General features: G+C 37.5%; 10 protein-coding genes across 10 annotated transcripts; 5 read left to right on the top strand and 5 right to left on the bottom strand.

Annotated features, from left to right (window-relative positions):
- Positions 1–1,212: 1,212 nt before the first annotated feature.
- On the bottom strand, positions 1,213–2,600 carry BDF20DRAFT_853435 (uncharacterized protein). The gene is made up of 2 exons (XM_053080138.1): positions 1,868–2,600; positions 1,213–1,769 (listed from the first exon to the last, which is right to left on the bottom strand). Exons 1-2 carry the CDS (start codon positions 2,532–2,534, stop codon positions 1,483–1,485), a joined length of 954 nt encoding a protein of 317 aa, XP_052939400.1. The 5' UTR covers positions 2,535–2,600; the 3' UTR covers positions 1,213–1,482.
- Positions 2,601–3,086: 486 nt separating this feature from the next.
- On the top strand, positions 3,087–5,754 carry BDF20DRAFT_813593 (uncharacterized protein; the record flags this gene model as incomplete). Its single annotated transcript, XM_053076893.1, has 7 exons — positions 3,087–3,146; positions 3,229–3,591; positions 3,658–3,774; positions 3,842–4,062; positions 4,146–4,353; positions 4,413–4,696; positions 4,806–5,754. 7 exons carry the CDS (start codon positions 3,087–3,089, stop codon positions 5,752–5,754), a joined length of 2,202 nt encoding a protein of 733 aa, XP_052939399.1.
- Positions 5,755–6,810: 1,056 nt separating this feature from the next.
- Positions 6,811–7,519, bottom strand: BDF20DRAFT_952800 (uncharacterized protein). Its single transcript, XM_053084888.1, has one exon. The coding sequence runs from the start codon at positions 7,456–7,458 to the stop codon at positions 7,189–7,191; it is 270 nt and encodes an 89-aa protein (XP_052939397.1). The 5' UTR covers positions 7,459–7,519; the 3' UTR covers positions 6,811–7,188.
- On the bottom strand, positions 7,006–7,188 carry BDF20DRAFT_805619 (uncharacterized protein; the record flags this gene model as incomplete). The annotated part of the gene is made up of 1 exon (XM_053076500.1): positions 7,006–7,188. A coding segment is annotated over one exon (183 nt), but the record flags the coding sequence as incomplete, so codon positions are not given.
- A 761-nt stretch (positions 7,520–8,280) lies between the features above and the next one.
- On the bottom strand, positions 8,281–10,224 carry BDF20DRAFT_910577 (uncharacterized protein; the record flags this gene model as incomplete). The annotated part of the gene is made up of 7 exons (XM_053083723.1): positions 8,281–8,496; positions 8,774–9,179; positions 9,236–9,348; positions 9,423–9,583; positions 9,710–9,758; positions 9,831–10,061; positions 10,114–10,224. 7 exons carry the CDS (start codon positions 10,222–10,224, stop codon positions 8,281–8,283), a joined length of 1,287 nt encoding a protein of 428 aa, XP_052939396.1.
- A 2,175-nt stretch (positions 10,225–12,399) lies between these two features.
- Positions 12,400–13,936, top strand: BDF20DRAFT_910576 (3',5'-bisphosphate nucleotidase; the record flags this gene model as incomplete). Its single annotated transcript, XM_053083722.1, has 6 exons — positions 12,400–12,505; positions 12,578–12,703; positions 12,841–13,025; positions 13,105–13,353; positions 13,433–13,687; positions 13,757–13,936. The coding sequence occupies 6 exons, from the start codon at positions 12,400–12,402 to the stop codon at positions 13,934–13,936; spliced, it is 1,101 nt and encodes a 366-aa protein (XP_052939395.1).
- Positions 13,937–14,590: 654 nt separating this feature from the next.
- BDF20DRAFT_904835 (chaperonin 10-like protein) lies at positions 14,591–15,598 on the top strand (the record flags this gene model as incomplete). Its single annotated transcript, XM_053083086.1, has 4 exons — positions 14,591–14,744; positions 14,857–14,905; positions 15,047–15,345; positions 15,414–15,598. The coding sequence occupies 4 exons, from the start codon at positions 14,591–14,593 to the stop codon at positions 15,596–15,598; spliced, it is 687 nt and encodes a 228-aa protein (XP_052939394.1).
- Positions 15,599–16,765: 1,167 nt separating this feature from the next.
- BDF20DRAFT_797302 (kinase-like domain-containing protein) lies at positions 16,766–17,839 on the top strand (the record flags this gene model as incomplete). Its single annotated transcript, XM_053076290.1, has 2 exons — positions 16,766–17,018; positions 17,223–17,839. Coding segments are annotated over 2 exons (870 nt in total), but the record flags the coding sequence as incomplete, so codon positions are not given.
- Positions 17,840–18,321: 482 nt separating this feature from the next.
- On the bottom strand, positions 18,322–20,450 carry BDF20DRAFT_302002 (kinase-like domain-containing protein). The gene is made up of 5 exons (XM_053075148.1): positions 20,154–20,450; positions 19,916–20,044; positions 19,714–19,816; positions 19,524–19,628; positions 18,322–19,426 (listed from the first exon to the last, which is right to left on the bottom strand). The coding sequence occupies exons 2-5, from the start codon at positions 20,041–20,043 to the stop codon at positions 18,590–18,592; spliced, it is 1,173 nt and encodes a 390-aa protein (XP_052939392.1). The 5' UTR covers position 20,044; positions 20,154–20,450; the 3' UTR covers positions 18,322–18,589.
- Positions 20,451–20,892: 442 nt separating this feature from the next.
- Positions 20,893–26,537, top strand: BDF20DRAFT_904833 (VTC domain-containing protein; the record flags this gene model as incomplete). Its single annotated transcript, XM_053083085.1, has 10 exons — positions 20,893–21,347; positions 21,442–22,357; positions 22,382–22,537; positions 22,615–23,019; positions 23,896–23,950; positions 24,078–24,406; positions 24,645–24,844; positions 24,911–25,944; positions 25,972–26,409; positions 26,497–26,537. The coding sequence occupies 10 exons, from the start codon at positions 20,893–20,895 to the stop codon at positions 26,535–26,537; spliced, it is 4,029 nt and encodes a 1,342-aa protein (XP_052939391.1).
- Between the last annotated feature and the right edge of the window lie 468 nt (positions 26,538–27,005).

Below are 27,005 nucleotides of genomic sequence, written 5' to 3'. Positions count from 1 at the left end.
AAAAGTTGAGCAGGTTGGAAAGGAAAGGAATTGGGGTTAAACAAGTTGAAAAGAGAGGTTAGGTCGAAAAGAAATGGAAAAGGAATAAACTTAACAATCAAATGAAAAAAAAAAAAGAAATTCAAGGGAGATTATAACAACTTCAAAAAAGGAAAGAAAAGAAGGGGAGAATCGCTGCTAAATGATGGACAGCAGCACCTGCTCGTTGCCTTGCTTCTATTATTAAAATGAGAATGTGATATTAAACAACAAGACACATTTAAAGCAGAACGAGCTTCATTAGGTTGTTGTGGTTGTGCAATAGCTTATCTCCGCCGTGCTTAAATATAGGCGGTAAGCACGTTCCATTGCCTTTTCGGGGTATGCGAAATCTTGTACCTTTCTTTAAAGTAGAGAGCTAAAAAAATATACACTTCGTGATTTATCTTATTGTCCTTCAACCGAAAACAATTTTTACGACAACGCGTAACAATATAATCGCTGATACGCCTGAATGAATCAGAAAGTATCCTGACATTGATATGCAAGGGTTACACTACCTGTTTCTTTTATTCGAGCAATTTACGTTTGTTGGCAATGATTTGTGCGATAATTCTACATTGTTCGGTATTGGAAACATGCCTTTCAAAAAAGCTTACACTCAATGGAAAATGCAATGGTATTCATTAACAAGGATATTTTTGTTGTAAAAGAAAGTATTTCAAAAGTGTTTGATATATGATAAGTCAGTCATTAAATATTATCTCGGATCATGGGTAGTTTAACTGTTATTCGTATGCGTGATATATATTATGAGTTCTGCTCTTACTAGAAGTAATGAACATTTGCGGAATCACATCAGAAGGTTGCCAGTCTTGCAAAAATATAGTGCGCGAATGTAAACAGCGCGTCACCAATCTGCAAACAGATACATAAACAAACGAAGGGGCCCTTTCAAAGGCAAATGTTCTCTCATGACAAGTCTACCTTTGATCCTTTTCGAATAATGCGAAACTGACAAATGGAGTCTTTTTAATCCACTTGCGGAAGGCCGAAGTCCTTTACCAGACTTTGATATTATAGATGTCTGTATATTCGCAAAAGGACCTATCAACTCATCAGTAAGTTTAAACGGCAATCTTTGATTGAACTCTTGTCCATAGCTGGTGAAAACTTTCAATAAATTAAATTTTCAGTGTTATCAACATAATTTCAGTAAGCTATAATAAGATTGTTGACATAAATCGTCTATATCAGCCCTCATCTATGCATCCAAGCCGAGCCGGTTTTTCGTGCCTTCATTTTCAAGACTTGATTGTCAAAATTATTCAACAAAGCAAAAATTGAATAGCCTTTTTATTACGATTATTTCAAGAGTCAATAAGACACTATATTTATATACACGGGTAAACATCAGAAGCTGAACTGAGGACGTCGTGCAATGTCTCAAATAACGGAAAGGAATACATATATAAATGCAGTTGCTCTAAGAAAGCTGGGCGTTTACTTTCTGGCAAATGTAACCTTCATTTGCTGGTCAGGTCCAAATGAATGGTTATGCAATTCTGCTTTCGCAACAGCTGACTGCAGTTCATTGTCATATTCTACAAATGCAATAGATTTTTTGGCAGGAATAGTACGCACTTCTTTGAAGCCAGGAAATTTGTGGAATAGCTCGATGAGTTGCTCCTGAGTGATGGTTTCTGGTAAGTTTTGCAAGAAAAGAATCTTGTTAGGTGGTAAGTATTCATCTGGAATGTTTGCTGTAGGATTCATAGGAACCGCACCAGCTGAAAGCGAAGAAATAAGAATTTCATAGTTAATAACAAAGCATATGCTAACACACTAAATCTTTTTCTTTTTGAAAAAATGAAAAAAAAAAACTTACGTGGCAAACGGCCAGGTTTGAATGTAGGCTTATGAGCTCCAGGCAAAGGCAGCTTAGATACTTCTTCTTTTCTTTTCTTACGTGACTCAAAATGTGTATCCCAATCTCCATCCTGCTTCGCATGCACATCGGATTTGTTGTGAGCAAACTGCACAACCATAGGCTTATCATATAATATGAAATGCTGTAATTCTTTAATGGCCTTTTCCGCACTTTCGACGTCGGGATAAGCAATATAAGCCTGTCCACGCGCTCTAATATTGCGGTGAGCTACAACATCCAATACTTCGCCGAACTGTTTAAACAATGTACGTAGAGAATTTTTCAACACATCGATCTTCACTTTTTCATTCAGATTGCTGACATAAACCGTACGGCAAGGTGTTGTATTTAAAATTTTTTTGTTGGGAGGTATGTTCAAAGGGGGTGCTCCTGCTGTGTGAGGCGGTAAAGAAGGCATTCCTGCTGTATTGGGTGGGAAACCCGCTGGACCATTAGGAAGAAATCCAGGTGGTGGCATTCCTCCTGGTGGGAAATTGAAACCGGGTGGTGGCATACCGCCTGGTGGAGGAGGTCTTCCTGCAGCTCCTGGTGAAGGAAATGGTGGTCTAGGCATGTTGCCTGGTGGAAAAGCACCTGGTGGCGGCATTGGTGGGGGTTGTGACATTATTGATTTGATCGTGTACTGAAGACTGCAACTAAACAACACGAAGAGAGAAAAGGAAAAATAGGAAAAAATAAAATTGTCGTTGCTATTGAAGGAACTCTGATCAAGTCACGCAGCTAAAAGCATTAATCAGTTTTGATAATTCATAAGACATTCATGCACAGTTTTCTGCCCCTACTTTTTGCTATTTTCTGTTCGACTTGTCACATCAGTCTGCAGATTACCATTTGGAAGTCTTAGCAACCACACACTTACTCAACAATCTCGACAGGACTTTCAGATTTGTACACTAAATGATGTAAAGTGGATTAACAGTTTATATGTTGCGAGGATAACCACATGTATTATTAATGCTTGGAATTTGTGTAGTTTCAACATTGACGATCTCGTTGTTCACTTTCCTTATGAAAAAATATACCCTGAACAGTATCAGTATATGTGCGATCTAAAAAGATCGCTTGACGCACAAGTAAAAAATCAAATACAAAATGATGAAGAGGCGCTTTCCAACTGATGCTCAATAACTTTAAAAAGGGACATTGCGTCCTAGAAATGCCTTCTGGCACAGGCAAAACTGTATCTTTGCTTTCACTGATTATAGCTTATCAAATGGTAATACAAAATTAAGATATCTTTATCAGCTTGAAATATCAACGAAAGATGTTATTCATTCTGATATTCCGGTTTTCTGTAGCAATATCCAGAACAAAATAGAAAATTGATATATTGCTCTCGTACTGTACCAGAAATCGATAAAGCATTAGCCGAATTGAAACATTTAATGGCCTATCGGGCTGAACAAGGTCTTGAGGAGAACTTCTTCGGCATTGGGCTAACATCGCGTAAAAACTTGTGCTTAAACCCTATAGTCAACAAAGAAAGAAAGGGACGATTGGTCGATGCAAAGTGTAGAAATTTGACAGCTAGTTGGGTTCGCGCGAGAGCAGGAGTTACGATGAATAAGATGCAACATCAAGACGCAGAATCTGAGGATAATAATAACAATGCGGATGCTATGGAAGTTGACCCCCAAGTAGAATTATGCAATTTTTATGAGGTATTGTTGCTTTGAGATGAGTTGCTTTATCCAGAGGATGTATTAAATTTATGTTTAATACTGTAGAATCTAGAAGCGGCAAATTCACCCAATCCTATACCAAATGGTATCTACACATTCGAAGATCTCAAGGAATACGGTAAAAAAATGCAATATTGTCCCTACTACCTTGTGCGACGAGCAGTAAGTTCTTATGCATAAGAATTTCTTAATTCTCATTAATGATTAATTACTTACTATTTCAATTTAGATACCTTTCGCCAATGTTGTAGTTTACTCCTATCACTATATGCTCGATCCGAAAGTGGCTGAACTCGTATCCAGAGAACTATCTCGAGACTGTATTGTCGTGTTCGATGAGGCACACAACATCGATAATGTGTGCATTGAATCACTGAGTATTGATATTACCCGGCCTATGCTTGATGCCAGTGCCAGAAGTGTTGGTCTTTTAGCTGACAAAATTAACGAGTAAGTTTTTCTAAAGATCTGAACAGAGACAACGAAGTAGCATAAAACTCTGGACGTTCAAGTAGTTAATCCGTCGTTGTTAGAATCAAACAAACAGATGCTCAGAGATTAAAAGATGAATATTCAAAGTTAGTGGAAGGATTACGTGATGCAAGTACCGCAAGAGACGAAGATACATTTATGGCGAATCCTGTATTACCGGACGATCTACTCAAAGAAGCAGTACCTGGCAATATTAGACGTGCTGAGCATTTTGTTGCCTTCCTTAGAAGATTCATTGAATACTTGAAAGTAAAGCACAATATACCTTTGGAATCAAACAGTAAATATGACTGACTTTTCATTCACAGACTAGGTTACGTGTAATGCATGTAGTTGCAGAGACACCAGCGTCTTTTCTACAGCATTTAAAAGATGTCACGTACATCGAAAGAAAACCCCTGAGATTTTGCGCGGAACGTTTAACCAGCTTGGTCCGTACGTTGGAATTGACAGATCTCGAGCATTATCATAGTTTACAGAGAGTTGCTGCATTTGCTACTTTGACCTCAACCTATGATAAAGGGTTCTTGCTTATTCTTGAACCATTTGAATCGGAAACTGCTACAGTTCCCAACCCTGTTTTACATTTCACGTATGCATTTTTTTATTTCAATCTGAAAGTTTTGGTGATATCGATACCATGTCCTAACATCTTCCACCTCTTCGTTTTTCTCATTTTCATGGAAAAAAATCGCTTTTAGTTGCCTAGATGCATCTATAGCCATTAAGCCTGTGTTTGACAGATTCAGTACTGTTGTTATAACCTCTGGTACTTTATCACCTCTGGATATGTATCCCAAGATGTTAAACTTTCAAGCCGTCGTTCAGGAAAGCTATTCAATGACTCTAACCAGAACCTGCTTTTTGCCGATGATCATCACTCGTGGATCAGATCAAGTCGCTATCAGTTCCAAATTCGAGGTGCGTAATGATCCAGCTGTAGTCCGTAATTTCGGGCAAATTATGGTGGAAATGGCCAAGGTCGTTCCTGACGGCATGGTTTGTTTTTTTCCAAGTTACTTGTATATGGAGTCAATTGTTTCCATGTGGAACGATATGGGCATCTTAAACGAGGCATGGAAATATAAGCTTATCTTTGTAGAAACGCCAGATGCAGCTGAGACAAGTTTAGCTTTGCAAAATTACCGAATAGCGTGTGATAACGGTCGAGGCGCCATCTTACTGTCTGTAGCAAGAGGCAAAGTATCTGAAGGAATTGATTTTGATCATAACTATGGCCGAGCGGTCATCATGTTTGGTATACCCTATCAATATACAGAATCCAGAATTCTGAAAGCGCGTTTGGAATATCTTCGTGATAATTTGCATATCCGTGAAAATGATTTCTTGACTTTCGACGCCATGCGCCACGCTGCACAATGTGTGGGTAGAGTTTTAAGAGGTAAAACAGATTATGGTCTTATGGTGTTTGCTGATAAACGATTTGCAAGAGCGGATAAACGAGCCAAGTTACCAAAGTGGATTAACCAACATGTCACAGATTCGTCGACGAATCTGTCGACGGATATGTCAGTGGTTCTTGCGAAGAAGTTTTTGAGAGGAATGGCTCAGCCCTTTGAAACAAATCAAACGGGCGTATCTTTATGGACAGTTGAAGATATCGAGAAGCACACTTCTAAAAAACAGTAAAATAACATAATCCATTGTTTCATATTAAAGTATCCCTAAAACGGTCAAACAACAGTTTGGCTCTACTTGTAAATAAACCCTATTGTTTGATATTTTTGAAAGTTTTTTGTTTGATCTTTCAGGCACGTACACCTTTTTCCAAATGGTGTCGTTAAACATAAGATTTTGAATGTTCCTAAAAGGAGATTATAATCTTTAATATTTGTATAACATCTCTCCTCAAATACGACAAATATTTCGGGTCTACCGTTCCCATTCAAAATCATGTACATATTGACATCATGTTCCTACAGTTATTGATGTCCCCGTTCCATAGTTAGTCGCAGCTTTTACAGGGTAATATACTATGGCCGAACGTCATCCAAACCATGTAATTCCTCGCTGAGGCAGTGGCAGCAGATGTTCGACGTCTTGAATTCGTCAATCATCAGCACTAACAGATCACCGGCTGCTTCCTTTCTTTTCAACGCACGGAAACAAGACATCAACAACGCCACAACGGAGACCCTTCAACTTCACGTTATCTTTGCCAAACATGCCATCTCCAAAGACAACAAGAGGAACTTTTTTCTTGTCGTCTACTTCAAAGGCTTTCGGCTTCCATTTGTCTCTATACGGACTGTAAGTCAGTCTTGTTTGAACCTCTAATATGACAGTCATTTACAGTTAATTGACTTACCCCTTTCCCGTGCCTTTAACCTTTTTGTCTTGTTCTTTCTGTCCTTCATCTTTATCAGACTCTGCTATGCTCTAAAAAGTGTACAATAAGGTTACTAATGTCTCAAACTACACACTGTATAGTGATATGCCATTACCGTTACCGGACGGATTTTCCTTCTTGGTATGATTTTCTTTCACTGAATTGATTTTATCTATAATAAGTGTCTTGTACATGTGTGTAGAAATAACGTTGGTTTGAAGGTAATGAAGTGAAAGAAAAGAAGAAGAGAAGAAAATAATTGAAAAAGGTGAAAGATAAGAATGATCACTAAATTTTGGCAACATAACATTTCGTTTAACAACATTTATAATAACAGTATGATTTACGCGTTTAATGTCACAATTAAAAATACGCAGATATTGAAAAATTTGATCCGATACAGTAATTTAGCGTTGGATTTAAACAAAGCTGCCATATGAATGGACAGTACAAACCAGATTTTTGAGACGTCTACTCAAACCTTCAAATTTGGCATAGAGCTCCTGTCTTGCAGCTTCAATTGTTATCAAAGGTCTCGCATCAAATAATGCTATAAGAAACTCAGTATGTTCTGCAAAAAGCTTCTTTGGTCGAGAGATGCCGGTTCTTGGCTTGCTACCAGGAAGGACTGTACCATCACTAGCATTCCACTGATCTAAAAACTTATAAGCGGTGGACCTCGGAATGCCACACTCAACCGCAGCTTTGGGAACTGTAAGCCCAGCCTCTTGGATTCAGTGAATCAACCGTCTAATGCTGTGCTCACTATATTGCTTGCGCTTCTTGGACTTATCCGTTAATGCGACAGTGCTGAATTCTGTTGTTAATTCTTCAACAGTTTCTTCCATTTTCGCATCATCGACTACAGGGCGCCGCTGCATTTCATCATAGTCGACGATCTTCTCAATTTGCCCGAAAGTAACAGCAATTTCATCCAAGTCCATAGCAAAAGTATTTTCGGAAAGCATAGGCTCACTTGCAGGATTATAATTTATGTAATCCATGTTGCAGGGATGTGTTTATTTTAAAGCAAAAGAAATCTACTCAAAATATTTCGTCTACCATAAAAGCCCAATTCGTCTAAAATCAAAAAAATCTATAATCCACTAAAAAAAAGAAACGTCCCAACTAAGTTTTCGACTTCGTCCACAAAATTTTCGAAATCGTCTCTTATGAAACCTAAAATACACTAATTTATGTCTGAGTTTAAAAGTTTGTATTGACGTACTTTGATACCTTCTGGTACTATTTTTACATCTTTTTCTTACCTTTCATGACCAATGACTAGGGGAAGCATCATTTGCTTTTTGACAACCCGGTAAGCCTATCGAGAAACTTTGGAAGATAGAAACTCCCTCGTCTGCTTAGTCTTCGTAGCTTGGGGTCTTTTCAGGCTCGACAGTAGCTCCTCAGTTAAACTGATCAGTGGCTAGTTGACTAATATTGTCTACTTGTGCAATCTTGAAAAAAAATGGAGCCCTAAGTATCATTATATTGTTGTGGATTATTGTTTATTATCTCCTTCGCTTTCCTGCGTTTTCTCAGTGACTTTTTACTTTTCGTAGTGAAAATCTCTTGTGGCCATTTGTTTCATTCGGCTTATTCATTTGCAGGTAAACTCTGAAAACTTAAGTAAAAGATGCAATGTATAATAATTGTTTTAAATAGATGGATTTGGAACAATTGCGTTAGTAACTGTTGGGCTTTGATTGTATGTAAACCCACGTTTGTGGGCATCATGTTAATTAGATTTACTATGGCGATTGTGCTATTGATTCAGAAGATAAAAGTTATACATTTGTTATTCTATTCATAAAGACTGACGATTAATTATCAGGCCTATTAGGTGAACTATTCATGTTAAGCCTACTTGTCTTTTGGATATAAACATTAGGAAGCTTAATGATAGTATTTTTTTTGAAATTATTCTGGATCTCACTAATGTCTTCATAACCAGGTGCTTTTCTAGTCTTTATCTTCATGTTGATGATATGGGAACTTTCTAAAGCGTCTATTGCTTCATAAGTTTCTATAATCATTTTCTAATAAAAAGACTTGGTGATTAGCATGACATCAAAGCGTTCTATGATAAAAAATAAATACATATCCTCATGAACCAAAGTAAATTGACTAATTTTCTTAAACTTTCTTCGCTGTTTCTCGCTGTTGTTGGTAGTTCCACCGAGCCTATACAATTTTTAATTTACAACTTGCTGTATGACATCGATAATCGCCAAATTCTTAACTTGGTGGCTATAAAACGGATATTAAGAAGTTGGTTACACACAAGACGAAAATTTGAAGATACATACGTGTTACTTGAACAAAGAATACACCAATTCTTTTAAAGATGTCAAAGTCTCCATAAGAAAACTTTCGGCCAATGTAATGAAGCATTGATATTAATCCATAGCCAGCCTTAATGTAATCATGTGTCTCCTTTGGGTTGTTTGAAAGGTGAAAGGGACCTGTAGTTTCAACAATGGCAATTTCTATACTATGTTTGTCGTTGATAATGACACCATCAGCATTGTAGTAAGAACTACTACCTTTGTGTACCAACTTCAATTCATCACACACGGCCTGCAATCTAACTTCTCCAGGCTGAAATCTGGTGGTTTCAATTGATTTTGATAAATGGTCGATTATCGGCCATATGATTCGATAATTATAGCATGTTTCAAGCTTGTAAATATCACTATCTTCGATGAACATTCCAGAAACACTATGACAAAAGTAAGCTATACGGACGTGATAAGTTTCAACTATTAATTCAAATACTCACAATGATGAACAACAACATGAAAGAATTTCATGAAAGGCTCATTTGATTTAAAAACTGAGAAATATACTTCCGCTAGTAACTCATTCGAAGATTGTTCTTTGGCAAGTGTCTTTAATTAAAGTAATATAATATTAAAGATCCATATAAAAACGAATTTGTTCCATATAATTACAGTATACTTACTATTGTATCGAAAATTCTGTTATAAAAATCTTGGTCTTTCACAAAGGAGTCAGGGATTTCTTTGGTAATCATTTCTGTCTTGTCAATCAAGTTCTTCGGATAATATTTCCTTGTTAGCTCGGAGCCGATATTTCTTCCGATTTGTACAACATTCAATTTCTCTAAGCTATAACAAAATATCAATTTACTGAATGACAACACCAGGCAAAGTTTCTGTATACCTGTAATTGTCTATATCGCCTGTGATTGCATATTGTCCAATACTTTCTTCCAAAGCTCCCAAATACCTAACTTTACATCTTCTTCCACAACTATTTCTATTTCTTCCTCACTTTCCTATTGGCAATTATAAAATAGGAATTCTATTGTTTTGTCTTTTCTTTCTTCGGGTAGACTGTTAGTACTTACAAATTCGTCGTAAAAATATGCAAAGGTTTTTTCTGTTGGCGCCAAATCTGCTGGTGATGTTTGTAAAGGTGAAGATGCCAAAGATGTTGAAGACAAAGGCGAAGCAGATTCTTCAAATATTTTTCTTTTCTTGTTACTGTGATTACCCACCACTTGAGTTCCGTAGTTGACAGTAGCAATATTGACGTTGCTACAGTTACTGAGAGTGAGGCCAGATTGCTCTTCGAACGACTATTTTGGGCATTAATATCTTTGACAACAACAAAATTTCAGTCTTTTTTACCTTGTTACCAACATCTTCCAGCAAGCTTGCAATGTATAGTTTGACGTCGTCTTTTACTGCACCGCTTATGTCAACAAGGCACTGCTTGTACTGATTGATTATTACATTCATTTTTGGTTTAATGCGTGCATTGTTTAACTTGTGTTCCTTGAAGCAACTGAACGTCCATTCAGATAAATTGTTGTTCCTGAAAAAGTCATATTCTTTGTTTTTTTGGTAGCGAGATTTTATCATTCAAGTTAAGCATTTGTTAAAGAAAAGGCAAAAAAAAAAAAAAAAAAAAAAAAAAAAAAAAAAAAAAAAGATTATCATTTTTGGAAAGGAGTAGTAACTATCCGTCATAGGTTTTGATTTGTGACAGAGGATAATGGTACTGGTTATCATTTCCATGCTGCCTATAAATAATCCATAGTGGATGTAAGGTAGAAAGTATTGCATGGCTCTGGGAATGCCAGGGGAAACTTCCAGATGCATTACTGACTGTGTATGCCTTCAAAAGTAAGGTTAGCGGCAGGAGAATACTGCTTTGATGCTTTTTCCAAAATTTCCCATTTAATTTAGCATTCAACCAGAAAATAACGTCCACTATCTGTACCTTTGCCACACAATGAACAATCGGAGGAAGTGACTATACCATAGCGAAGGAGAATCTTCTTAGTAGGTATACAGTTTAAGAGGTATCGAAAATATAGTGTACGAACGTTTGAATACATCGAACATGACTAGAGGCCCTTAACTACCGATGAGGAGTATCTTAGAGTAATAGGAGAGGAGGATTGGATAATCTTTGCAAGTATCGAGAGTTATAATACTTACATGCAGTGGAACTACTTACATGAATAATCTTGGAATGGTCAGACCAATCAACTGGAGAGGCAATTCTTCAAGAATATACTGCCAAACATTAGATTGTAGTTTAACAATACGAGTCTAAAGAATATCGCTATATAAATATTGGCACAAGCGAGGATATCGAGTGTATTCACTGGTGATCCGGAGACGGAGGCATTTAGAACAATAACTGACCACTGAGAAAGGTTATATGTATGAGTGTCCAATAATAGCTATCAAGTGGTATAATGAGCTTGTGGAGAGGTACGATTCATAAAGTGTCTAGCGAAAGCTATAGGAATTTATTTAGAATCAGTATGGATAGCGTCAAATGCGTCAATGATAGCATGCCATATAGGGAGGTTGTCGTCACGCATGCGGCTCTTACAGTATTCAGGGAAGTAGAAGGGAACAAATGGACAAAGTGAAGAATTGAGAAAGAAAGACAGATGGTTCAGAGCAAGGTGACGTACAAAAGATTGATAGTGACTCGAGTCAAAGATATGATTCAAGTATCGTTGTTGGAGAAAATAATGCTGTATAGTTATATTACACTTTTAAACCACCAAGACACCATTAGAGATAAAGCACTTCTTTTTTGAGGAGCGGATGCTTTTTTTGCCAAATGAATTGATATATCACAGACCGAAGATGCTGTAAAAACCGCTTAGTTGGCATAAATAGCCTTAAAGAATACCATAAGTATATTTATAATAGTTACCAGTCCTAAAATGATACCTGGTGATGCTAACACAGTCATCTTTTGAAGGATCAGCGCGTATTCCACTAGACATTTAGATGGCTGCTTTACAGGTCATCTTATTTAAGAAACAATTATATATGCGATCTCTTTCTTTTAAAAGGCACGACACTCTTTTCTGAAAATATATGGCACTCCTTCTTTTAAGAGTGCGACACTTTAATCTTATATTTTGCGCCATCATTTTAGCAAAAGGTGTATATATACTGATAGAGTATATGAACTATGAGACCCAATTTCAAGACAGACCAATGAAATATGACGAATATATATGCTATTAGTACGTGAAGAGGCACAAACAAAAAAAATAAAATAAAGAAATGCTGTAATACTTGTAGTGTCAGAAGTTAGGGTTGAGCAGAATGACATATTTGACAGAAAAAGTGGTGTTACTGAGTGCTTTTGGCAGTCTCGTTTATTTCTTTATACCTCTTACCCAAAAGGAGACAAAGGAATTATACTATAACCAATCAAGCTCAAGTTTTAGTCATGACTTGGCTTCCTTTGTTTATCACCCAAAAAGCAGAATGGACAATTATGCAAGTAAGAATACAAAAAGTGTTAAAAGAGTCAGATTGATCAGCTCACCTCTCAGACGGGAGTATTTCATTGGACGATTTCAGAAAAATTAGGATACTGGAATCAAAGATCTTCGGACTCTTAAATATGGTCTGTTTTCCCCATTCACTGATAAGATGATCAGAATTGTACCATCAAGTCATATCCATTTAAGAGGTACAAGACTATTATCTCGTCATTTTCAGGTGTTGCTAAAAACAAGAGTTTCTCCAACCATGACAGGTAATCTGCAACTTTTTAAAGCTGTAGTTGCTCCTTAACTGATGGACTGATTGCACATCCATACTACTATAGATTATTCAAAAGAGAGAAAGGTTGCCATTGAAGCTGTTTTGTCTGCTAGCAAAGTTTGTCAATCTGTTTTCCAACATTTAGTTGCTAATGAGACTTTGACCAAGAACGATAAATCACCAGTTACAGGTATATAATATAAATGCATGCATAAAAAAAAAAAAGAAAGGAACAAATAAGAGAAACGATAGAATAGCAAGAAGGCTTCAACAAGGTTGCGCACATGCTTACTTACGTTCAAAAATGCTGGTACAACATTTCTCTAGTTGCCGACTTTTCAGCACAAGCCATCGTCAATACGAAGTTAAAGCAGCACTTCCCTAACGATCCCATTGTGGGTGAGGAGGATTCTAAAGACTTGAAAGGAGAAACTGGCACACCGTTGAGAGAAAAGGTTGTTTCTTTAACCAATGGTATTTTGGCCGATAACGAAAAGCTTTCAGAGCAACAAGTAAGAGAGATGCAGCAAGTGATAACTAACTGACAGTCAGAGTTACTGTTGTCTTACACATGTATTCTTGTTGACATAGATTTTGGATGCCATTGATAGAGGTAATTATAGTGGAGGAGCTAAAGGACGTCATTGGACGTTGGATCCTATTGATGGTACCAAAGGATTTTTGCGTGGCGGACAATACGCTGTTTGTCTAGCTTTGATTGTCGACGGTATTGTACAATTGGGTGTGATTGGTTGCCCTAATTTACCTATTGATCATAAGAATCCTGATGGTGAACGCGGGTCCTTGTTTATAGCTGTTCGAGAACAAGGAGCTTTTCAAGTAAGTACCGCAGCAATTGATTTTTCAGGGAGCTTATCTATAAAGAAGTCATTGAAGCTGATGCTGTCTCCTTTATCAGCGTCCTTTTGATAAAGATACAGAAACACCTATTCAGTTCGCTGATATCTCATCAACAGAAGAGGCTACTTTTTGCGAATCTGTTGAAGCAGCCCATTCTTCACACTCTGATGCTTCCAAGATCGCCAAAGAGCTAGGTATTACTCGCGAGCCTGTTCGTATGGATAGTCAGGCCAAATATTGCTCTTTGGCTCGTGGAGATGCTGATATTTACTTGCGTTTGCCTGCCAACATGGCTTACGTAGAGAAGATTTGGGTAAACTGATTTTTTCAATCATTTTTGAACGGAACTTGCTTTTAGTATAAAACTAAAACGTTACTGTAGGATCACGCATCTGGTAATGTTCTTATAACTGAAGCTGGAGGTGAAGTAACTGACATTTACGGGCAGCCACTTGATTTCTCTATTGGACGTACGTTGGAGAAGAACAAAGGTGTCATCGCATCGAAGAAAAATATCCATGCTCGAGTGTTACAAGCAGTGCAAAAGGTGTTGAGCATCTAAATGAACTCTTGATAATAGAATCCGCCGCCCCTTTTTTGTGTATTTATTGCTGCCTAACTGTATATACATTTGCTGAAATTATACTGTGATCTTCATGAATTTTTAAGCTTACTAAATTATATACCGACAAAACAAATTTATGTTGATAGCGGTCTTCCATCTGAGCTGTCCTTAATGGGGTTCTTAATAAGTTGTTCATTGAAGACTTGGGACTGTGTTGTAATGGTTTTCTTTTTGTGCATCACCTAAAACATTCCTTATCCCAAACAGCGAAAGCCTGGCATTGTATTTCCCATGGAGGTTAGCAGCATCCAAACTGCTATTCTACTTTTTGCCAGAACACAAAGATATGGAACGAGTATGAACTGATTTGAACCTTTCTGCTTTCTTCGAAGACAGAAAAATTGCGCACAGAAATAACATCAGATGTTTGACCAGTAATAAGGAATGCACATGATCGTTACCAAATGAAGAATTTATACAGGGAATACCTAACTTTAAATATTGATTTATTTCCCCATTCGCTAAGCATGCATACTATGGCATAAGAGAGATTAGGTTGCAATTAGCTTAACCCGCTGGTCATATAAAAACGTGCCTTTTTTTTTGACATTGCTCTACCGCCTTTCTTTTTGTCCATAACATCTATCAGTAATGTCTATTGCTTCTGCTGACGAGTTTATCATCCCTACTAAAGACAATGTCAACCAAGGCAACCTTTTGAAGAAAAAAGATGATCTTTCAATGGTAGAAATCCCTGTGCCAGAGCCGACTGCAGGCCATGTTCCAGTACAAGTAAAATGTACCGGTATTTGTGGCTCGGATATTCATTTATGAAAGCATGGAGAGATTGGTATTTTTCCTATGACTTACACCGCAACTTCTCGGTCATGAAAGTGCTGGTATTGTTACTGCTGTAGGTGAGGGTGTGACGCGACTTCAAGTAGGTGACAGAGTGGCTATCGAAACGTAAGTATAGGAAACTGGTGAATGTAAGACCATTGAGGAAAGAATTTGAGTAACAATATAATGACCGGTGGATCGCTCTATTCATTGACTTAGTCTTCCTAAATAGTGGTATTCTTGTTCTCTCTGTGATCAATGTATGAGTGGTCGATATCACCTATGTCCTGACGTTATTTTTAAATTCACTCCACCGCACGATGGCCAACTTGCTAAATACATCACACATCCTGCTCGGTGGCTGCATAGAATTCCCGCTTGTATTAGTTACGGCGAAGGTGCCTTGTTAGAGCCTTTGTCTGTAGCCATTGCTGCTATTGATCGTGTAGGTGTAAAGTTCGGAAAATCCTTATTAATTACTGGCAGTGGTCCTATTGGTCTTGTTGTGATTGCAGTAGCCAAAGCGGCAGGCGTATATCCTATTGGTATCACAGATGTGAATGAAAGTCAGTTGGAATAAGCAAAGAAAATGGGCGCTACATTTACATATAAAGTGGACCCCTCCAAACCAGAGGCGAACACTGTAATGAAGTACGCGCATTATTTGGCGGCGAAGGAGTTGAATATTCTCTAGAGTACACCGGTATTGAAAGCTCATTTAGAACAGCTATCATGGCCACCCGAGATGCAGGTACCTGCTGTCTTGTGGGCATGGGAAAGAATGATCAAATTATCCCAGTGAATAACTTTGCTACGTGAGAGGTTGACATTCGTGGTCTATTCAGGTAAAGCAGTACCTAAAGTAGCGGAGGGATCATAAGGTTTCAAAGTACAGGCACTAATACTTGATGAATACTATCTTTTTATATCCATACATAGATATCACCATACATACCCACGTGTCATTTCTCTCTTGCAGGGTAAAATGTTAGACATCAAACACTTAATTACTCATACGTTTGATTTTGCTGATGCCCTGAAGGCATTTGAAACAGTAGCAGATCGTGATTCAAGAGCTTTGAAGGCTCAAATTACAAATTAAATCTCTAGAATGGTCTCTCGCGCCCAAAAAATATAAAATTGTATAAGCATAGGCTTCAATGTATCATTAGAGTAAATATATTATACTTATGGGTGCATTAATAGAGGATATTTCTTTGTGTTCCTCAAGCAAAACTCTATTCAGTAATCACTACGTGTGATGCGGTTTCATAATTACTGAAAAAAATACAAAAGATCAATATGGATTGTGCAGCCTGATTTGATCTCGTCCTGATTGCATTACTATGTTACACCACCATAGAATAGTGCCTTGGCAGTTCAGATATGAAATAAAGGAGCACGGGCCAATTTAAAGTAACTAGTTGTATGCTGTCGAGAGATAAGACTTGCCTCTTTACAAAATATCATAATTAGCTCAGCATTTGTACTACATTATTGTCAAACTCACAGTTATGTAATAAATACTTAATAGATACCATATGATCTGATGTTCTGGGCTGTCAAAAAAAGAAGAAAAAAAAACCTGAAATTTTCCATGCAGTTTTTTTCTTAGAAAAACGGCTGGTGTTTCAAACCAAGTAAAAATGACGGCCTTTTCTTTCTGTTCCTTTATTTTCTATAAAAGACCTGAAAGGATAGATACGTAAGAGATAAACGATGCTTATATCCATCAACGAAAATCAGCAAGGTAAAGCATAATATGACCAAGCATCTCCCTTTTTTAATCTGATTTTTGCTTATATTGTTAAAGCAATTGTAAGATTCTCCGAAAATTATATCAAGAGAAACCCGAAAGAATTTTTGAACCCTAAGAAAGATACAGCATTCAAGGATAAGAACGCTTGTATAATTGTAAAGATTGAATACATGTGTATATGTCTTATTCATACTTACAATATGATTCTTATTTAGTACAAGTCAATTGAAGACTATTGGAAGAATGTGCTCACCTTGAGTAAATCAACATTTATGAAAGGTTGGATGCCTGCAATAATCTCACCAAAAAGGCCAGATTTGTATACGCAACTGCTTTATCATTATTTCGACTATCCGTTGGAAATTAAAAAGGCCTTATCCAGATCTAAAAGGCAACTTCAATGGTTTCCACCGCAGTGGTTTCAGCAGTGCCAACCACTGTCACCTTCTGGTCGAATGGGTCAGGTATACACTTCTCAATGTAGGATACCTGGCTCTTCAAAGCCAAAGCACTGCATTCTGAGGGAGGTGAATTTATGTATGTTATCACAGGTAAATAAACTCTCTGGTATTATATTATGTGGTTCCCTTACATTAACAAAAATTCAGGGAGATATAGAGAGTATGATACCTGACTATATCGATGGAATAACAGCTACACTTCATCATCATGAGCGAAAATTAGCCTTTGTATCGATAAGATCGAATGACACAATCACATTAGAGCAACTGATACCCCAAGTAGATCAATGGTCTTTGCAAAAGCTATATCGTGTTGCACTATCACTATGCTCTACTGTTCGTAACTTTCACGCACAAAACAAAGTTCATCCAAATTTACAGCCCAAAAATATCCTTATTTGTAGCAATACCATCAACAATACCAATTCAGATTCTCAGCAACTCAAGCATACATTGAGCGAAAGCAGGAGAAGGTCGTCAACATTGGTGTCATCTGACAACGATTCTATCGAACTGATTGACTACTGGACTTCTCTGCCTTTGTGCTCCCACTATGGACGGTATCCGTATATAGCACCTGAACTATATATCGATGTGAGCAATACAAGCATGACCCAAAAATCAAACATATATTCGCTGGGTATAATTTTATGGCAACTCGCTTGCGGTGTCATTTTCCCTACGTCTATTCACATTAGTTCGGCCCTTTATCAATTAACAGCATGTCGACACTGCTTACCACCAGAGTATGGAGATTTGATAGCAAGATGCTTGAATCCTAACCCCTCAAAACGTCCGTCAGCAGAGCAATTATGTGAATGTTTGCTTAGACTGTTGATGACCGAATTGGTAGTCTGCCCTACACCACGTCAATTACAAGAAGAGCGCGTAAATTGCATTAGGGAATGTCAACTTGGAATTGCTAAATATCTAGTAAAGAACGGTGCCAGTAAGCATGATATCGAAAATTTGCTTTCTCAAGCGTCCATTACAAAACGTATGGCGTTGCATATTGTTGTATCTTTGGAAAAGCACAATTTATATTGGCACCCTAAAACAAAGACAGACGATGCTGGCATAGAAAAAAGAAGAAGCAGCAGCACCAACAGCAATAGCAACAGTGATGGCAGTTATTGTTATTACACACACGATAGCAGTACTCCGTCAGATCTGGCGGATTATAAAACGTATCATTGTCGTGCTGACAAGTCCTCATCAGCAGAGGTTGATGTAGTCATCAATACACCTCATGATTGCTGTACAGCTGCCACTACAAAAGCAGTACCCACCACGACAACTACTAAAACAACTGTTCTAGCTGCAAGTAACACTCCTGCAAAAAAAAGATTCAGGTGTAACAATAACAAAACAACTCGGAAAACGTATGGTATATCTAATAACTCTATATATTATACTTCGACTGAGTGCAGCATTTATGGTGCAGATTTACCTTCGTTGATGCAAATGGGTTTTGTTTAAAAACTCAACGAATCTATGAGTGACCAGTCCTTGTGATTTTATATTATATATATATATATAGGTTAGGAAGCCACATTTGAGCTTCCCACTTTTATTAAACCTCTCCTTTCATCACGCGTTTCGCGCTTTTTTTGCGTTCCTTTGATTTGAGTGATCCACTTTTTGCTGGGTGGGTAAAACAGCCTTCGTAGGTGCTTTAATATCATTATCCTCCTTTGTGATTCGTCGAAGAGGGTATTCAATGCCTTGTTGTGCTAAAACGTTGGGAATGGGTTTCGGGTCTTCTTGGAAGTAAGGGTGATTCAATGCTTTTTCAGCTGTGATTCGTTTTGCAGGATCGTATTCTAATAGTTGTGACAATAAATTAAATGCCGACTCACTCTTAGAGCATACCATCATTTGGTACACTTGCTTCAAATTATTCTGACATGGAGGAAATGAACTGAGTTGTGGATAATCAGGCAGTTGATCTATGGTTGGCCATCGTTCTTTCGTCGGCGTACCCATTATTTCAAATATTTTTGTCAACTGACTGCGCTGAAACGGCATGTTTTTTTTGCCGTCCATTTTAACTTCTTCGCCTTTGAAGATGGGTTTAAGCGCAAGCATTTCGCCAAAAATGCATCCTACCGCCCACATATCCACTGCTTTGGTATAATGCCTCGAACCAAGAAGTAATTCTGGTGCACGATACCAAATAGTAACAACAACTTTATCGCCGTTGAATAAGGGCTGAAGTGGTTTGTAGAAAAGTCTGGCAAGACCCAAATCGCCAGTTTTTACCACACCGTCACTGGTGAGTAGCACGTTTGCGGGTTTGAGATCTCTATGTAGAACCCAATTTGCATGTAGATAAGCGACACCGTTGATGAGTTGCCATAATAACGATTTGATGACCACTTCAGGTAGTGGCTTCCGTTCTGTATGCAAATGATAATGGATGATTTGCTGATATATTATCGCAATGGATGCCAAAATAATTGATTAGTTGAACAGAACTGCAAAGGAAGCAATTTGTTGTAGTTGGCTTGATTTGATCCTTTACCAAGAAATCATGTTCTGCATATTCGAAAACCATAAAAATAGCCTTATCCTCGAGTAGTACTTCTTCTAAAGCCACTATATTTTCATGCCGTAGCTCTCTACATAGCTTAAATGTCGTAAAATTAGCTTTCCAATTATCCCCATTGCAAAGTGTCCCGTACGGTACAGTGGCAATATTATATTTGTCTTACAGCGATCTCTCTACAAGCTGATTGTGAAATGCCTACATAATGATGTGAATCTCCTTCACGATCAGGCTTGAATTTTTTTATTGCAAATAGACGATGGTCATCTCTATATTGAAATATCATTTGAATGAATAATCGTTCACCAAAGCTTCCTGTGTCTCATTTTATACCGAGAAATTTGATCGATATGTTGTGGTTTCTTTACTTGTTTTTAGATTTGGCTTTATATACACGACCATATGTTCCCGAACTGATAAAGCCTATAATATCATACTTGTCCAAGACTTTCACACGTTGCGCATCTCTCTTTCTTTTATACTCTGTCATAGACATTCTGTTATATGTTATAATATGTTAAAATTAGTGCAGGAGAAGAAAATAAAAAGTATTTAGAAATGGAAGATATGCATTTTAGTGTGAACATTTGCACTTTTTGTTCGAACCACTTTGTTTTTTCGCTAATTGAAAAAGCTCTAACCATTCTCCTTTCATCTTTTGTCCCTTCAAAAACGAAAAAAAAGCAAGCTTTGCCTGAGTCGAACTCTGTGCGCTTCATAGAATTTTCATGCATAAGTTAATCTTACCGATAATTCCATAGTATAGTTACAAAATGGAGTACACATCCAAAGGAACTATCTAATCTGTCATATCCAGGCATTTATCATGTGTGTGTCACCTGAAAGAAAAAGAAAAAGAAATTTCCATTCTTGGAAGTCTCCACATAAAAGTGTGCAGATGGTGCCTTGCTCTTAAAATTAATTCAAGCTTCCTTCTTACCAATAATCAATTTACATGCTTTTCAAAAGAGCCTTTAGATATGTCAAGCCAGTATCTATAAATACAGTTAGAGTACATATACCCAAATCAAAATATGCTCATCGAGCCAACATCATAAACGCGAGATCTTATTCAACCGACATTCCTGCAGTCATGCCAGACAAAAATGTTTCCAGCGGCATTGGGACGATTAAGCAACGAATGTCACTGTCTGCCCATACCAGTACCGATCGACTATGCGGAAGATACAAACCAGTAAGATGATGTAGGTTTTTTCTTCATAGAGAAAGTAGCTGAAGAGTTACATATATGTCATTCGTGGGTTTGTATCATTAGACGTTTTCAAAGTTATTGGTAGCCAACCGGGGGGAAATCGCTTGTCGTATCATCAAAACTGCCAAAAAAATGGGAATTCGAACTGTCGCTGTCTATTCTGATTTAGATGCACAATCCCTTCATGTTCGTTTGGCTGATGAAGCTGTTTGTATTGGCAAGCGATCAAACACACATGAAGAATCCGTTTATTTGTCTATACCCCGTATCATGGATGCCATCCGCCAAACTGGTGCAGAAGCTGTTCATCCTGGCTATGGCTTTTTAAGCGAAAACGCTAGTTTTGTGCAGCAGCTAGAAGAGAAAGGGATCATCTTTGTAGGGCCGAAAGCATCGGCCATTGCAGCCATGGGTGATAAAATACAAAGCAAATTGATTGCCAAAAAGAGTGGGGTGTATTGTATACCTGGATTTGACAGGGAAGTCAAGACAGTGGAAGAAGCAATTTCGATGGCACATGAAATTGGCTATCCAGTGATGATCAAGGCGAGTGCGGGTGGTGGCGGCAAAGGAATGAGAATTGCATGGTAGATATACAGTAGGACTAAATCACTACGCAGTGGAGAAATGTTTTAATGACAGATATTCAAACAAACAATTATATTTCTGCTAACCATGTAGGAATGATGAAGAAATGAAAGATGGATTTAAACTTGCTAAGCAAGAATCCAGATCAAGCTTCGGTGACGATCGTATGCTTATTGAAAAATACATTGATAATCCTCGCCATATTGAAATTCAAATACTAGGTGATAATCATGGGAACGTTATCTACTTGCCAGAACGCGAATGTTCCATACAACGCAGAAATCAAAAGGTGATTGAAGAATCACCAAGCGTACACATGACTGAAACGATACGGCGACGGATGGGCGAACAAGCTGTTGCATTAGCGAAGGGGGTGGGTTACAATTCAGCCGGTACAGTTGAATTTCTGGTGGATTCGCAGCGTAGATTTTATTTCTTAGAGATGAACACACGTTTACAAGTGGAGCATCCAGTAACAGAATATGTTACTGGGTTAGATTTAGTAGAGCACATGCTTTACTCTGCTGCTGATTACCCGTTGAATATCCAGCAAGACAGCATCACTATAAATGGCTGGGCCATGGAAGCAAGAGTCTATGCTGAGGATTCTGTCAATTATTTGCCATCAGTTGGTAGACTACGCACTTATCGAGAACCATCAGTACATCCGGAACAGACGCAGGAGAAAATAACAAACGCTAAAGGAATAAGATGTGATTCAGGGTTCATAGAAGGTTCAGAAATACATGTTGATTATGATCCTTTGATTTGCAAGCTGACGACACATGGTAATACGCGTTCAGAAGCACTACAGTTGATGCTACAAGCATTAGATCAGTATGTGATCAAGGGGGTGACCCATAATATTCCATTGTTACGAGCAGTCTTTGCGCATCCGCGGTTTCAAGATGGAGAGCGCATTACCACTCATTTTCTAGCGGAAGAATATCCTAATGGTTTTAAAACAGAAAATTTGAGTCAACAGACACTGGGAGATCTGGCCAGTGTCGTAAGTGCCTTATGGCTGCAAAAGCAGAACATATTTCAACAGCAATATACGCCAGCGCCGATAGTCAACAATATAAATAAGGAAGTCAAAAAGTTATGGATTCAAGTGATAGATGAGCAAGACAAATCTATGCAAGAGACGAGTGTTGACATAAAATCGTTGGGCAATTCACGATTTAAGGTATTCATCAATATGTCAGTATCATTTTCCATATACTTTTTCTCTCATTATCTCTTTAAACTTTAAATTATCAAAAGGCCATTACTTCAGGGGCTGAACTAACACTCAGCACGCAATGGCCGATAGACAGTGTTTTAGCACGTGCAAAAATCTTCATAGACAGGCTAGACAACAGTAGTAGAAGCCTGGTGCTGCAATATTTAGATCCGTCAAAATTGGGTTTCCGAATACAATTTCATGGAAACAAATACCAGATCAACGTCTTAACGGACGAGCAACATGACTTGAAAAAGTATATGAGGGAGGAATCAAAAGTAGAACAAAGTAAATTGGTGACTAGCCCTATGCCAGGTCGGATTGTAAGTTTGGCTGTTGAAGAAGGAGACAAGGTTTTACAAGGCAGTGAATTAATTGTGGTAGAAGCAATGAAGATGCAGAATATTCTACGTGCATCGCAAAGTGGAGTAATTAAAAAAATTCATGTAAACCCAGGATGTAATGTTAAGTCAGGACAGGTTTTGATTGAATTTGACCAACAACAAGAGCACACTTGATTTATAACCACTTATCATCAGCTATATTAAGTACTTGGACTGATGGAGCAAGACAGGAGCAGCATAAATCCTAATGATTACAAAACAATTTGACATATATCAAGGCAGCGTGTTTCATAAGTTAATAAGGACTTTATTCAATATGTTTTCCTGGGGTACTTCGTTTAAGCATCAATGGCTTTGCTCTAATAAAGGTGGCTTTCTCAAGACTTGAAACCCAAATCGGTAACTTTCCCGGTAGTTCTTTCTGTGTATGCACAGAGTCAAAGATACAAAAATAAATGTCATCAGATATAGCAAAGTTTACATGCATATTCTCGTTTTGTAATATTAAACCTGTGCTATGAATTCTTCTTGTTTAAGTGAAGTTGCTTTTAGGGAAGGCGCTATGATGTACTCTCCAAAATATATTCTAAGTTAAAATCATAAGATAGAAACTACTAGGTATGATTTTTATCCGTGAATCGCAATTCATCCTTCAGCATTTGACACAATTGATGATAGGCAAACAACCCCAAAACTTCCCGTAATATAAAGTGTCTGGAAGTGCTACATACTTCTTGCAACATGTTCCTTGAAACTCTGTACAACATTCCACTTGGAAGACGCACAATCGTAAAAAAAAAAAAAAAAAAAAAAAGAAAAAACTTAAAATTTTTTATCAATGGCTTGACCTTTTAAACGCATTGATCTTTGGCGCATGCTTGTTAGCTTCCTTTCTATCCTCCATTGTTTTTATTAAGTTCAAAACAATTTGTCACAGCAAAGGAATATAACTTAATCAAGAAGATAACAATAATGAAGTTTGGTTATACACTTAGAACATCTTTAAATCCTGAATGGACTTGTTATTACGTTGGTAAAGACGAACGACTTGAAACATGAATTCTTTCTTTTTATCTTTATATATTCTTGTTGCAAATATACTAGAGATAAAAACCACGTTCTCATTTTTACAATATTTAAAATTGCTTACATGCTACTAGCTTATGATGAGTTGAAGATTATTCTAAAAAAGATCACCACTCATGGCGGTATTTGGTCAGAAGAAAGCGAGTCTTTGTTCATTGAACGTCTGGAAGCTGAATTGGATAAAGTATATACGTTTCAGCGTGCCAAATTGGACGAAATAAAGCATCGTATTGAACAAGAAGCGCTTGAAGTGGGGAGACTCTGCCAATCTGATTTTCCTGATGAAGACGACTTTACTGCGTCCGAAATTGAACTGGGACATATCATTGCTGATGTCCATGATTTGGCAAAATTCGTTAAGCTGAATTATACAGGATTTTTGAAGATAATCAAAAAACATGATGTAAGTATACCAAATTTTCTTTTGTTCTTTAAACTGTGCTGTTTGTGCTTTCTTGAGCATAGTACAATATTAGCTGGAAAAAGTAAATTATGCTAGGTTTAACCAATCACTTACCACACGTGCTGTCAGATGGGTTACAACGCGCGGAAAAACTTCCCTTTTTCAAAATGTCATCAACTTTATCATTGTGTCTAATTCTTTTGATTTCTAATTATGATTGATTAATAAATGTTTATAGAAAGTTACCGGATGGCCATTGAAGCCTATGTTTGGTGTACGTCTCAATGCAAAGCCTTTTCATAAAGAAAACTATGATGCTCTGATTATAAGGATCTCTGATTTATATGATCGTGTACGAACTCGCGGACAAGAAAGATGTGGTGATTCAGGCGCTGGCGGCAAGCAATCAGCTTTTGTTAGAAACACAACAAAATATTGGTAACTTTCATTCTATTTCCGAAAGAAAGCACAAATATATGTAGACTTTTACTGAAATCGCAGTAGGGTCCACCCAGATAATATCACTGAATTAAAATTAGCAATCTTAAAGCACTTGCCTGTCCTTGTTTTCAACCCTAACAAAGAGTTTGAAACGCAAGATTCGGCCATCAGCAGTGTCTACTTTGATAATGACGATTTTGATCTTTACATGGGCAGATTAGAAAAGAGTGAGGGTGCTCAAGCCATTCGAATGCGTTGGTATGGAGGCATGGGCTCCAACACTATTTTCGTGGAGCGGAAAACACATCATGAAGACTGGACAGGAGAAAAGTCCGTCAAAGCACGTTTTCCAATCAAAGAAAAATATTTGAACAGCTTTCTGGCAGGTACTTATACAACAGACGAGCTGTTTGCCAAAATGAAAGAGCAAGGAAAGAAATTGGAAAAGGAGATTCAGGAACTAGAGCAACTAGCTCAAGAAGTACAATATACTGTACTTACAAAACGTTTACATCCAATGATGCGAACATTTTACAATCGTACTGCATTTCAATTACCTGGTGATGCTCGAGTACGCATCAGTTTGGATACAGAGCTTAGTTTGATTCGCGAAGACAATATGGATCATTGCATACGGTCTGGTGGAAACTGGAGACGAATGGATATCGGTATTGACTATCCTTTCAAGCAGCTACCAGACAGCGATATTTGCCGTTTCCCTTATGCTATTCTTGAGGTCAAACTACAGACCCATGTCGGCCAAGAGCCACCGCAATGGGTTTTGGAATTGGTGAACTCTCATCTTGTTGAATCTGTGCCAAAATTTTCGAAATTTATTCATGGTTGTGCTACGTTAATGGAAGACAAGATAGATACTTTACCATTTTGGTTGCCTCAAATGGGTATCGATATTCGAAAACCGCGAAGCACATTCTTTGGTATCTACAGACCCAATGCACCTTCCAATAGCTCGGTATCCGGTAGCAGCGGTAGCGTTTACGACGCCAGTAAATTAAGCGCTGAAGATCAACATAACAAAATTACGATACGTGATGCAACGGAAACGACGCCTTTATTGATTATCCATAATAACAACAGTACGAACTGTCAGCAACACAAAAAAGAAGAAGGGTTTATCGAGCAATTGATGACATCGGCTGGAATGACAAATTTGTTTAAACGAAAGTATAACGAAAGAGCTTGTATAATCAAAGTTAATGGACAGACTATGGTTAAATCACGTACAGCTCGACCGATTCTTTTAAAGCCGCCACCAGCAAAGACATATTTCGCCAATGAACGCACCTTCTTACATTGGTTGAAGTTCACTTTATTACTAGGTGGTTTAGCGATTGGCCTACTCAATTTTTCAGATAAAATCGGTCGACTGTCTGCATCTATATTCACTGCGCTGTCCATGTCTGTTATGATTTATGCCTTATATCACTATCATAACCGTGTTAGTCGTGTTAATAAGAATGAATTGGGAGATTTCTCAGACAAATATGGTCCAGCAGTATTGACCTTATTAGTTATCTTTGCAATTAGCATTAATGTATATTGTAAGTCTTACACATGTAGACTTATGACTATATCTTTAACCAAAAACATTCTTTACTAACATTACTTATTCTTTTTGATCCAAACAGTGAGAATAACCATGGATTTCAAAAAGGAATGGAAAATTTAATAAAGTACTGGTCGCATATTTCCTTGAGAAACATCGTGAATACTTACTTGCATTGGAGCTGTTCATCTGCAGCCGTTCGAAAGGAGATATTTATCATAAACTTCTTTAATGAAAGTAAACATAGTTGTTTAGAAGGATTGATCATTTATAAACTCAAGAAGGTACAATCTGAATGTAAACGGGGGAATGAAACAATATACGGCATGATCTTAACGCAGCAATTATGAGTTTGTGTTAAATTTGTAAACCATTAAGTTACGCTTACGTTAGATGCAGTAGAACATATTGATCTATTAACAGTAGTCGTAACAATGTCTATATTGTATTCGCCGTTACAATCCTTACACAGAAGCGTTATGCAGTTTGTGTAACAACTCTAAAAGGAAATCGCAATGTAGCTATGTCACAGCAATTGTAATAGTTACATTGGTTAAAAGCAGACAACCATAGATATGGGCATGCTATCAA

The sequence above is a fragment of the Mycotypha africana genome (assembly GCF_025528875.1).
Source record: "Mycotypha africana strain NRRL 2978 chromosome Unknown BDF20scaffold_2, whole genome shotgun sequence".
Taxonomy (NCBI): Eukaryota; Fungi; Mucoromycota; class Mucoromycetes; order Mucorales; family Mycotyphaceae; genus Mycotypha; species Mycotypha africana.
This window is presented reverse-complemented; position numbering and strand designations above follow the sequence as displayed.